General features: G+C 46.8%; 2 protein-coding genes across 3 annotated transcripts in view; one reads left to right on the top strand and one right to left on the bottom strand.

Moving 5' to 3' along the window:
• Positions 1–3,115, bottom strand: part of MTBP (MDM2 binding protein) — a 59,478-nt gene extending 56,363 nt beyond the window's left edge. Inside the window, exons 1-4 of one of the 2 annotated variants that reach the window (XM_075825778.1) lie at positions 2,698–3,115; positions 1,391–1,462; positions 807–880; positions 220–365 (exon numbers count right to left, since the gene is read on the bottom strand). In XM_075825778.1, coding sequence (XP_075681893.1) covers positions 220–365; positions 807–880; positions 1,391–1,462; positions 2,698–2,785 — 380 coding nt within the window. In that variant the 5' untranslated portion in view covers positions 2,786–3,115. Of the gene's footprint in view, positions 1–219; positions 366–806; positions 881–1,390; positions 1,463–2,697 lie in introns of those variants that run through there. The other variant, XM_075825779.1, reaches the window with a different exon arrangement.
• Positions 2,699–13,041, top strand: part of MRPL13 (mitochondrial ribosomal protein L13) — a 50,301-nt gene continuing 39,958 nt past the window's right edge. Inside the window, exons 1-3 of the mRNA XM_075825780.1 lie at positions 2,699–2,734; positions 3,286–3,373; positions 5,741–5,864. Of these exons, the coding sequence (XP_075681895.1) occupies positions 3,347–3,373; positions 5,741–5,864 (151 nt within the window). The 5' untranslated portion in view covers positions 2,699–2,734; positions 3,286–3,346. The remainder of the gene's footprint in view (positions 2,735–3,285; positions 3,374–5,740; positions 5,865–13,041) is intronic.

Genomic DNA, 13,041 nt, shown 5'->3' on the forward strand with positions numbered 1-13,041 from the left:
CAATGGGAAAAGCTGCCCCTTTAGTCACCTTATTGCTGTAATTCAACAGCCCTGTATAATGGGCGAATGTTCAATATGGCGGAGTAAGGGATCAATGGACAATTATAAAAAGTGGGGTGATGGGGGCCCTAATACAATCCTAACAAAACATCTCCAGATCGAGTTTACATGAGAATAATCCGGTCTTATGTTTCGTCGTAGAGAGACGACTGATCATACCTGGTCTGAGACACCGAGTCCCTGCTGTCATCATCCTCATCCTCTGGGCTTTGTAGTGCACATATACACTCGTCAATGGTGCTCTCCGGCAGCTCCTCACTGTCATCAGGGACCGGGCACAGGTCTTCCCAATCAGGACTGGAGTACTAGAAGGATGATAACAGCGAGCGGCAGAAGACGTTACAGGGGTATAACCGGAAATCGACAATCATCACCTATACACAGGAGAGGTCATAATTGTCCAATCGCTGGGGGCCCCACTACTGTGACCCCCGCCGATTATGAGAACAGGGGTCCTGAACCTGCATTTCTCCTCACTGCACCCCCTACAGTGAGAAGGAGCATGAACTGAGCAGAATCAATCACGCTCCCCCCCGCTCCATTCAAAGCCTATGCGCTGTACTCGGATGGTGGACGTTCCCATAGACTTTGAATGGAACAAGCAGCGCGCACGCTCGACCGCCGCTCCATTAATGCCCCCCTCACTGTGGGGGTGCAGGGAGGAACAGGGGGTTCAGGACTATGGGGAGCGATGCTGGGAACACCCATATAATGAACAAGATTACTACATGGGCAGAAGGTCCTACCTGGGAAAAGCCGTAGGTGGCATGAATAGCAAGGAACCATTTTCTTGTCCCTGGTTCTCCAGCCAAAGAACAAGCTGAAAAGAAGGAACGATCAGAGATAGTAAAACATGAAACTGAAAATGTATCATGAATATATAAATAAAAAATTATCAGTCACGTCCCAATTTTTACTCAAAGCTGGGCAAATATATCACGGTAATAATACTTTCTCTAATCCCGGACAAACCCCCTTATGTCTCAAAATAGGCCAGACCAAAAAAAAAAAAAAAAAAGATCGGTGTGAAAATTCTGCTCCAGATCTGTGGCCTTGTGGGCGCAACGTCACTGGAGCCTGGTCCAAGTGCAGGTCCGACAAGGACTGGAAGGAAGCAGCAGAGCCGGACTGGAATATGACGTCAATTAGGGAATTATTTTGCTTGTGCGGCCGCACAAGTCCATAACACCCAGATCAATACCACTGATCCAGACTGGACCCCTATGGGGTTCTAGGTCTGGCAGCTGTAATACGGACCTGCAATGCAATGGCATGAAACTTCTGTCACCCTATAAAACGACGACCGCTAATAACGAACATAAAGAATTACCGGGGAAGGTGTCGGTGTGCTGGATACAACGCTCCTTCAGCTGGGTACAGAAATCCTTCACATCCGCTAAACCTGGAAGATGGAGGAACACAGAAGATAAGACCTGAAAAGAACTTAGAAGCAAATTGTCTTTCCAAATAACAAGTTACTAAATTACCGACAAAACCACAAAATAAAAGTCTCATGTCATTTTTCCCCAACAGTAGCTCGTCAGCTTAGAAACTGAATCTCAGGTCGTGTTCACACATGCCAGTTTTGTGTCAGTTTCTACCACAAAAACACAGCGTGATGACACAAAAATGCAGCAAAAACGGCTTTGCTTAATGTTCTTAATCAGATGCAAGTTATTTCTGTGATACGGCGCTCCCTTGTTCTGCCAGAAACTTATGTCTAAAACATCACGCAGTGTATCATTTTCCCTCCGGTTTTGAGAACGTTGAGCGGATTTTGAAATTCGCAGCACGCAGATTGAGGATTTAGCGCCGAATTCTCCCATTGACTTCAATGGGAATATTAAATCCGCCAACGATATCCGCTGCAAACTCTTCACATTAAATGCAGATTTGACATGTGAATTTGTTGCGGATTCGCCTACGGCCCATCCCCCACGTCTCGACGCTTCCTGCCAGGTCCTCGCACAGCTGATCACACAACCCCTTAATAGGAGCCGGACACAACAGCGCTGGTTGTGGACCCCCAACAAGTGCTGGATTGGGGCACTGCACTGAAGAACGGGAGGGTCTGCGCTCTAATTTATTCCACTGGTATCTTCACAAAAGTTTTTTTTCAGACTTGGGGATTGTCGGACATTTTTTTTTTTAACGGCCGTCAAACGGCTGCATTAAAACGAATGCATGTGTATGCGGATATTCATACGGCGGTTCTTATAACGGATCATTTGAACGGCCCGGGCAAAAATAGATGTCCTATCTTAGCCCGTTTTTCCTCAATAGACTCAAGTCTATGAGGGATCTGTGAAAACGGGTCCTGCCCGGGTGCAAATCGGCCGTGAAATTTAGCCATTTTTCAAGGACGAATTGACACCCGGTTGTCTGAATAAAGCCTTACAGGGGATAGCCGGGACTTAAAGACACTCACCACTTTGGACAATCCCTACTTGTTAGAAAGGGCCCTGGACAATAATCTGATCAGTTTACATTGAGTTGCAGGATCTGACAATACTTCAAAAAGTAGCAAAGTGTCGCCTTAAATTCACACTATAAACAGCTGCGCTGCGGTATATGCTCTGTAGCACTCTGATGAGAAGTCCTCTAGTGGCCACCCCTTGTAATGACAGTCTATAATACCTGAAGAGAGCGGCGGAGGCTCCTGCTGTTGCTCCCGGTAAGTCTCAGCCTGTTTCTGCCAGTAAATAAGCAGCACGTACCGATCCATAAACCCAGAGCACCCGCTTACAAGGAGACTATTCCGGGCCAATGAACCATCAAAGGCGGAGAGAGCCGCTTCCGACTATTCACTTGTCTGTACAAACCGGGAAAATCAAATCGCCGCGCCAGTGACGTACTTCCGCCAGCTGTCACAGCGAACGCAACCTTCCCCCGGGCACTAAGTCCCGTAAACAAGGTTCCTGGGCCTCAATTGTCCCGTAGCACTATTCACTAGAGCGTTATCGTGATAGCGGACTATAGCACGGCCTGTATCTGAGGAAAAAACGTCTTTAGGATGTAGAATGTTCCCCTGAGGAAGAAGTTCACGAATGAACTTTGTGTTAGAGGATGCATATTGTATTAATGTAGCTGACTAATATGTCTCTAATCACGTATTCAATAAAGTGTTGTGGGGGCCATTTTGTCGGAGACCATATTGCATTGATGTTTATGAAGAAGGTCTTAGGAAAAATGGCTTCTCATCACAACGACATATATCTTTTCCAGTGTATATTGAGGTGGAGTCTGTGAGAGGTTGAGCCCCGTGTGTCATGGTGACCTCCATGTGATGGCGAGTTACAGCAGAGCTGCCCAGGTATTGCTATAAAGATGGGGAATGATATGTGTAGTGTTATAGTGTAATGAAGGTGGAAGTCCCTGTGTGAGGGATTCCTTATAAAAATGTGACATATTATGTAGATATTGTTGGAGTGTACACGACACTAAAGGCTGACCTGTCATGTCACGTGAAATCCATCTTATCTGCCCCCCCCCCCAATATATTACTGGAGGGGTGGATGGCAGTGGCCTTGAGGGTCCATGGTCCGGCACATGGAAACAAAAGGTGTCCGAATTCGAAAACTAGTCCTGATCCCCTAAACAAATACGGACCACAGTCCAGACCCCCACAACGAATACGGACCCCAGTCCAGATCCCCACAACGAATACGGACCCCAGTCCAGATCCCCACAACGAATACGGACCCCAGTCCAGATCCCCACAACGAATACGGACCCCAGTCCAGGTCCCCACAACGAATACGGACCACAGTCCAGGTCCCAACAACAAATACGGACCACAGTCCAGGTCCCAACAACGAATACGGACCACAGTCCACAGTCCAGGTCCCAACAACGAATACGGACACCAGTCCAGGTCCCAACAACGAATACTGACACCAGTCCAGGTCCCAACAACGAATACTGACACCAGTCCAGGTCCCAACAACGAATACTGACACCAGTCCAGGTCCCAACAACGAATACTGACACCAGTCCAGGTCCCAACAACGAATACTGACACCAGTCCAGGTCCCAACAACGAATACTGACACCAGTCCAGGTCCCAACAACGAATACTGACACCAGTCCAGGTCCCAACAACGAATACGGACCACAGACCAAATTGGGGAGAGATGAGTATGTTTTAAAGAGGACACGGGGCACTTTCGGGAGCCCAGGAGATCTCCCATTTCTTTGCTCTTATTGGGAAATGTTCAGACTAATCCTCCTCTTAAAATATAAGCCACGCACCCAACCTAATGCTGTTAAACACACAGCGGTACAAGCCACTGTGCCCCCATAACCGTGGCATTCACAGTGCCCACTTTAAAGTGCCAGCCAGTATCATCTTGGCTTAAGTTTTTGTGGCAGACGTCGGGCATAGCTTTTCTTTAGCGTAGGCAAGGAAATGGCGCTTTATGCCACTGTTTACACTAAAAAAACACAAAGCGTAACTAACTTTTCAGGTGACTTCAGAATAAGCGGTCATATGTGTGTACATGAGGAATAACACGATTTCTGGTCATTATATGACTTGTGTGTGGCATTGTTTAGCAGTTTTACCCTCTGCAGGCTCTTTCTCTATTTCTCAGTTTTCTCTGAGCTAGTGAGCTGAGCCTAACGGCTATCATGTCTTCTATATACTGCACACACAGAAGAGGAGAATCCTGCTCTCCTATCTGTATCTATCACATATATAGAAGCAGCATGGAGGAGACTATACAGCAGTAATGAGCAGTGTAGCTGAGAATCCAGCACTGGGGTGACATGTTACACATACCTGAAGCTGCAGCATGTCTGTCTTTCTCACTCTGCTCCTGCTCCCCTCTCCTGTTATTTTCTCTCTGCTCCCTCCTCCTTCAACCCCCACCACCATAGACTTGTATGGGCATCATGTCTGTCTCTTTCCCCCTCCCCTCTGCATAGACTTGTATGGGCAACCTGTCTGAGTCTTCCCTTTTGCTCCTGCTTCCCTCTTCATAGACTTCTATGGGCAGCGTGTCTGCTCCTGTTTCCTCCCCTTGCTCACCCCTCCCCTCTCAATAAACTTACATAGAGCATGTCTGTGTTTTTTTCTCTCTCTTCGCACTCCTTCTGCTCCCCCTCCCCTCCACATATACTTGATTTGGCTCGCAGTGACGAGACACCTTCTCCCACTTCCTGCAGTCCGTCTCCTCTGCTCTGTAACTAGGGATAGATTTTGCTTGACAACAGGGGGTGGACAACAGATTACAGGAAGGGAGACACCTAGTGGCCATAATTTCACCCAGAATTTGCATGGATAAAATATAAAAATTTTAACCGTAAGTAAATTACAAAGTTGATCTTGATCAGGTATACTAATAGATCAGCATAGATTTTTTTGAAAAGTTAGTGTCCATTTAAAGGGGTTGTCCACTTTCTGAAAACTGATGACCTATCCACCGGATATGTCATCAGTATATGATCAGTGCGTGTCCGACATCCGGACCCTGCACCGATCCGCAACTCCGGCTGCCTCCGTGCACCGGATGTTTGGAACGCGATGCAGTAGTTGGAGCCGGAAGCAGATGGTGCCAACGCCGCTCTGTCCATGAGGCGGTGGTCTCCAGTCTCAATACTACAACTCCCAGCATGTTAATTTGATGGTTGTCTTATATACATTGTGGTTGACCTATTATTTTTTTTCCCTCTTGTACAGCAATGGGCGACATTCTCCAGGGTATGGTATGTCATTGATGCCAATATGCAGCCGCCGGGGAAGATTGCCTCCATGTGTGGCGTCCACCTGCAGGGTCTCCACAAGCCCATGTATCACGCACTGAGTGAGTATTCAGGAGAACCACAAGGAAGGACTGTGCATTGTCAGATGATCCGGTGTAACACGACTGACCGCTGCTGCTTGAGTATTTCACCACATCTTCCAGTGTAGGGAAGTGATTTTGGCTCATCGTGTGGCAGGATTCTTCCCAGTGACGTAGTTATAGTAGGTTGGGGTGGAAGTTGTAGTTGCATCGGGGCCTGACGCTTGGGGCACATAGGTCCTTCCAGCCTGGGCGGGCTTTGGTATGATCCCTCAGATTGACGGATGTTGTAGCTGAACCTGACCCTTGAGAGGGCCATTGATCCTTCTGCCACTTAAAGGGGTTTTCCAGCTTATGTACATGAAGCCTAAAGGGGTATTCCCAAAATCATAAATTATCACCGATCCACAGGATCGGCCCCACCGATCGTAAAAACAGGGGTCTCGTAACCCCGGATCCTCCTTAATGCACCCCCCACGGTGAGGAGGAGCTTGAATGGAGCGGCGGTCGAGCATTCACCTGCCGCTCCATTCACCATTTATGAGCATGACGGAAACAGCCGAGCGCTGTACTCAGATGGTTCCTGCATTCCCATAGTGTTAGAATGGAGCGGACGTGCACATGTTTGACCGCTGCTTTTCTCAAGCTCCTCCTCACCGCCGTTCTCACGATCAGTGGGGCTCCCAGAGATCCGAACGTTATCACCTATCCTGTGGATATGTGATATTTTATGCCTTCGGGAATACCTCTTTAATAACTGCATAAACTTTGTAATATATTTTGGGGGCCATTTGCAAGACTTGTGTTTGCTGTCAGTGAATGGAAGCATTATTGTTTATAAGCAGAGGCTGAAAGCCCCTAGAGACCTTGTCCTGCTCACAGCTGAGGGTTTGCTACAATTGTATCCAGTCTAGATGAGCCTCCAGACCGTCCTTTACCCACATTTGTAGCAAACTATAAGGACAAGAGAGAGATCGTTGCTGCTGATATGTATATTAGGCCCTGTTCACATCAGGTTTGGTCTTTCCGTTCATCTGTTCCGTCAGAGGAACGGATGGACAGAAAGACAAACGGAAACTAGCGTTTCCGCTTGCAATACCATTGATTGCAATGGTATTTTTTTTTCGTTCAGTTGGCGTCCGTTCCGCTAGGTTTCCGTTTTTCCAACGAGAACAATAGCGTAGTGTACTGTGAGACATCAGGAGTGGAATCCCCAGCCAAAGCGGGCTCAGACCGGGATTCCACTCCTACAGGGAGCTACAGCGGCGCTATCTACATGTGGGGGTGCTATCTACAGTGGGGATCATAGGAAGCCCCTGACATCACTGTCCATATATGGACAGTGATGTTAAGGGCTTTCCCAAGAAAGGAGTACTCGGCCAGAGATCTCGCGATGCTCTGGCCGGGGACTCCATAGTTGAAAGCCCGACATTACTGTCCATATACGGACAGTGCTGTCAGGGGCTTCCCCGAGTTCAGCACTCAAAGTAGCGCTGTGTGCGGGGAGTCCTCGGCCAAGATCAGTTTTTACCGGCCGTTACAAGGATTCTTTCCTGAAAAACGGCTGTTAAAAACTGATCCATTAACTTCTGTGGGGTCGTGAAAACGGCCAAATATAGGACATGTTCTATTTTTTGACGGCTAGTATTCATGGTTCATTAAAATAAAGAAGCACCTGTCACACGAATGTTGCTTATCCCTATAATACAGTCACAGGTAAAGCCCTATATGCAGCTTCACTATCACTCGCTGGTCTCTGGGGGTGGGGGTAGTACTTAATCACTTGCTGAATCTGCCCTGGACACCTCTGGGAATTCCGGCTGAAAAACGGCACCAAATTGTGTTGCAGTTTTTTTCGGGCAGAACGTCCGATGCGGCAAATAGCAGTTTAAAAAGAGAAAATCTGCAATTCCGCTGCAAAAAATAAACTAAAAAAAAAAGACAAAAGCTTATACTTACCCGTAGTCATGGCGACGCGCCCCCCTGACGTCCTGCAGCCCGGCCTCTTGGGATGACGTTTCATCCCATGTGACCGCTGCAGCCTATGATTGACTGCAGCAGTCACATGGGATGAAACGTCATCCTAGGAGGCCGGGCTGCAGGACGTCAGAGGGACGTATCGCCATGACTACGGGTAAGTATAAGCTTTTGTCTTTTTTTTTTAGTTTATTTTTTGCAGCGGAATTGCAGATTTTCTGCCGCAAAAATTGCAACATGTTCTATTTTTGAATTCAATGAGGAAAACCCGCAACAGAAAAGCAGCGATTCCGAAGAATAAATTGACATGCTGCGGATTAAAAAAAACGCACTGCAGATCAATTTATGAAAGATTTCGTCATATTTTTTACGTAGTGTCTGGATGAGATTTATTTGAACCTCATCCGCTCTGCTACTACTGTATAATGCTGCTGATTTTCCACATTGAAATCCATTGCAGAAAATCTGCATTGTTTACGCTACTTGTGGACATACCCGTAATCTGTGACATTTCTCTGTCAATTGTCTCCCATTCATTGCAGCTGCTGTAAAGCGCACCCACCCGGCTGCACTGTCTATACAGACAATACAGAAAGAAAGTGTGTGTCTCTATATAAAAAAGAAATATCTTCAACATTTAAATCAAATGTTTTCCTATATAGTGCAGCGTAGGCTATTATTAAAGAATAATGTAGAGGCTCTTGTGTATACCTTGTGTATACCTGTTTTAGTTGATGTGTGATTTATGACTTCTCTGCCATATTGGTTACTTCTTCCCCTCTGATATGGTTCCCCTAATGCAGACTACATTTCCCATGATGCTTCGTCCTTTGCGGGGGCGGCGGAGTCTCATCACACTGCACTTACTCTGCTCTAAGTTCTAACTAAGGGCAGCAAGTGATTGATCAGTGACATAGAACTTCTGTCCTCACCCTGCAGAGTCTGTGTATTCTTTGTGATGCAGCTTCAGCCTGCCTCCTAGTGATCGATTTCTCTATCAGTTTTTACATAGGAGACAGTGAGAAGCAGCGTCTCATAGAAATACACTGGATTCTGCACACAGCACTTGCAGAGAGTATAGAAAGTCTGTGTGAGTCAGGGGGGGTTTATAACTCTGCAGCTAATCATTGTACGGACTATTCTATCACTTCACTCCTGCTCTCTTAAATCGGGAAGAATAATCTCTTCATCAGCACTATATACAAGGGGGACATACAGAGGAACAAGGAGGGTGGAGCTTGGTGGGTAGAGGAGGGGTCTCAGAGTGGGATTTGATATGTGGTGATGGTTTCCTGTCGTTCACAGGAAGTCAGCCACACAGGAGAAATGACCTCCTGTCTACACATGAGATCACGGTCTATTCTGGTGGTCAGACTGAGATCACATGACACCGCTGCCCACCATGAAAGGGTTCAAAATGTATAGATGCAACTGAGCTGGGAGGAAACAAATGACACTGCTTGAATATTGCTGGTGAGTTCGCACCAGATGTGCAAAAATACATTTGCCGGAGTGTTTCTTTAATGACACTAAAATGACATATGAGACCTTCACTTTAAACCATAATACTCCTTTACAATAACCGCTCTACTATGTAAATAAGTGAAGTTTGTTGGGGTCTCGGTACAGATTTTGCATCAATATAACCGCACACTTCTGTTCTTCTCGTTATTGCTCTATGGGCCCGAGAAGCTGGGATGGCATCTGCTGTTTGGTTGAGTGATTAACTTTTTTCATCTCTGAAATTCTTAGACACCACTCAAAATAGTCCATCCGCTCCCTGTTTTAATCACTAAACTGTGATTAGCCAAAAATGCAGTGATAATCTCTAGAAAGTCTATGAGCCCTTACTTCGCTACATCGGCTTTCCAGAGGAAGCCGAACAAACACGAAGCGGCTGAGCCCTCACACGAGCACTTATGCCGCTTCGTTTGAGCGATTGTTGGGGGTCTCAGTGCTCGGACCCCCACTAATCAAAACTTCTGACATGTCACTGTGACGTGTCAGAAGTTTGTCGAACGTTTAGTTACCCTTTGATGGAATTTTACTGTATGTGTAATACCAGTTATTAACAGCAGAGGGCAGTATATGATAAAGAAAACTTGCGTTTACTTCCATACTGTACGTCCCGTCCCGTCCCCTCACACCTTCCGTTACTTACGGTACATTTGTCAGCCGGCTGTACTAATGGAGACCTCTCCAGATGCAATGAATGACTTTAAGGCGTTTTTCCACAAAACGCATGTATTACCTATGCACAGGATCGGGAATACATGTGTGACCGCTGGGACACCTAGTGATGAGAAGGGGGGAAAGAAAGTTCCCTGAAGTGCCCAATGAGAAGGGAGAGCTGGTGTCCATACTCGACCAGCGCTCCATTCATTTCTATGGGACTTCCGGGGGACCGCTGTCTCCAGCAGCTCCATAGAAACGAATGAAGCGCTGGTCGAGCATGGACACCAGCTCTCCCTTCTCATGGAGCACTTCGGGGAGGGGGCTTTCTGTCCCCCGTTCTCTACTTTGCTGGGAGTCCCAGCGGTCAGACCCCAGTGATCACACGTGTGTCCCCTATCCTGTGGAAAAACCCCTTTAAACCCGCATGTTTTTATGAGTGGTCACTTGTAGTTTACCGCAAGAAGTCCTGGATCCACATGTTCCTGCGTGATTGTTCTGGAATTTCCTCACAAGTAATATATTGTACAATTTGGCCCCCACCCAACATTTACCGGTTCAACATTTTAAAGGGGATCTCTAGGTTTTCATAATTAAACTGAAATAAGTACTTGACTCTTCTGCAGCAGTTCAGCCCTCAATAGCATATCATAGGGATTATGGTATCCGGGATGGTGCTGTTTACATCCAACTTGTCCATACTTGAAGTATGTGCTTAAAGGGGTTGTCCACTAGAAAACCCATATCAATACACCTATTTAGAAGTGGGGGGTCCTCGGTTCAGGATCTTTCTCTCTTGGCCAGAGTGGAGAGCGGTTACATAGATCGTCTCTCGCTCTGGAGGACCTGTCCTGTATTACACTGACAGCCCATTGATGTGAATGGACACTGTGTAATGCTTCCTTTCCCCTGTGGTGGCGCTGCAGGGAAATTTAACACTTACTGCCAGGTTTCTCCACAGATTACAGCTGATCGCTGGGGGACCCATCAGGGGGGCACTTTGTGATCGGCTTATTGTCAAGAGATCCTTCCAACAAGTAGGGATTGTCCAAGAATGACGGAAACAGCCGAGCGCTGTACTCTACTATTTCCATTATTCCCATAGACATTGAATGGAGCAAACATGCGCCTGCTCGACCGCCCCTCCATTCAATGTTCTCCTCGCTGCGGTCCGGCTGGGATGAGGATCTGGAGGCTCAGGAACCCCGTTCTCACTATCGGTGGGGGTCCCAACAATCAGAAAATGATCACCTATCCTGTATATAGGTGATAATAAACATCATTGTATATACAGCCATATTGTTTGTCAGTGACAGATATAACTAAGAATCCGTCTTAATAAAACGTTTCACTTAACAGACGTGGACGACTCAAGGACTTCTATTTACTAGGGAATATTTCGATTTTAGAGATGGACTCTATAAAGCGTCGGTCAAGTTCAGAATAGTCGCGTCTAATTAATTGCAGTGGTAAGTTGTCTTGACTTCAGATTCCTGCTTCCCTGCATTGGCCATAGGGGTGTGCGATATAATTGGCCCCCTCCGGACTGCGCTGGCACCTTATCCTAGATGTTCGCACAGTCTCCTCTATGGAGCGGGCAGGTACGGGCACCTGGAGCTTTATTATGTAAGTATGGTGAGGGACAGGCTCTTTATACGGCTCCTGTCATTATAGATGTATACTGTTACCTTCCTTTTACATTACACGCTCCCGGTCTACTAAGGAAAGTGTCCCATATATTTCATCACCTGCGTTAGAGCATGAGGCGTTGATGCCTCGCTCAGTGCAGCTATTCTCGGGTTGGTGTCAGTGGGTACAGCTGGCGTCTTCTTTACATTGGGTAACGTCGCCTTCTGTATTGACAGTGGAATGTGAGCGAGCTTCACATATTTTGGAGAGTGAAGTTCGGGACATGTAAGAACACACAGGAGATGTTAGTAATGCCTCCGCGAGCCGGCAGCTCCCACCTGGCCTGCTCCGTATTGGTAGGACCGGTGCCTTTTTTTTCCTGTCAGATATTTTTGGACAGGCGCCACTTACCCCCAGTCACATAGCTGCATGCAAATAATTTTTTTAAAGAGCCAGGTCACCTGTTTTCCATCTCCTAAGATAGTCATCTAGTCTACGTACGTGCTCTGTGATACGGGAGTTTAGCATTTTTAAGAATTAAAAAAAAAATGAAAGCTAAGGGGCGATTTAGTGAGTAAACATGGCGGCCGGATGGTCTCGTCTACAGAGGAATGATCTCACGTATCATCTCAAGACTAAAGCTCATTAGACGTGTGCTGCGTGATGCCCATCAGTGGCAGATCACGATTTTCCTTATAGGCTGCAACTGTGACAGCTAAGTAGCAGCAAAAGTTGCAGCTTGGTGCCACCTTCGGTAGCTGCCGTATCAGTGGCACATTTAGTGGCAGTCAACGTGGAAATTTTTAAGGGACGCAGTATTCCAACATCCCGTGCCCCCTGCTAGCACTTGTCACAGGTTTCAGTATTGGCGTCCATGCACACAGCATTGTCGAATGCATAGACCCTGTGCAGCGGCACAAATAGTCCGTAATATGGACCCACGTGCCAACTTATGGTGCCTTCATGGGGCACCGCGTTCTTCCCTGGAAGCATTGCATCTTGGTGAGAATAGCTCAGATGTGACTTAGTTAGATTTGCTGAGTGACAAGCAATGCGGCCACCATAATAACTCCCACATGGATCGTCAGCCAACTTTTCCAGACTCCTGAATGGCATTGTGTTATGCAGTGATTTATTCCTTACTCCTGTGTGATGACATAATTAGGCAGACTTGATGTTCAGAGGTTTGGGAAAACTGGGGTGTAATTTAAAGCTGCCGGTTACATGACTGCCACGATGGAAGCTCTTTGGGCATCTTAATCATTGCGCTATATGGCAACCTATAGGAAGCTGTGTATTTGGATATTGTGTATAAGCAGAGTGCGGCTATTCCTTTCTTGTGGATTAGCGCTATCACAGCAAGTTCTGGGGTCGACATTGCTTAAGGGTCATTTGTTTCATAAATTTTGTAAACATTTTT

Source organism: Rhinoderma darwinii, chromosome 5 (genome assembly GCF_050947455.1).
Source record: "Rhinoderma darwinii isolate aRhiDar2 chromosome 5, aRhiDar2.hap1, whole genome shotgun sequence".
Taxonomy (NCBI): domain Eukaryota; kingdom Metazoa; phylum Chordata; class Amphibia; order Anura; family Rhinodermatidae; genus Rhinoderma; species Rhinoderma darwinii.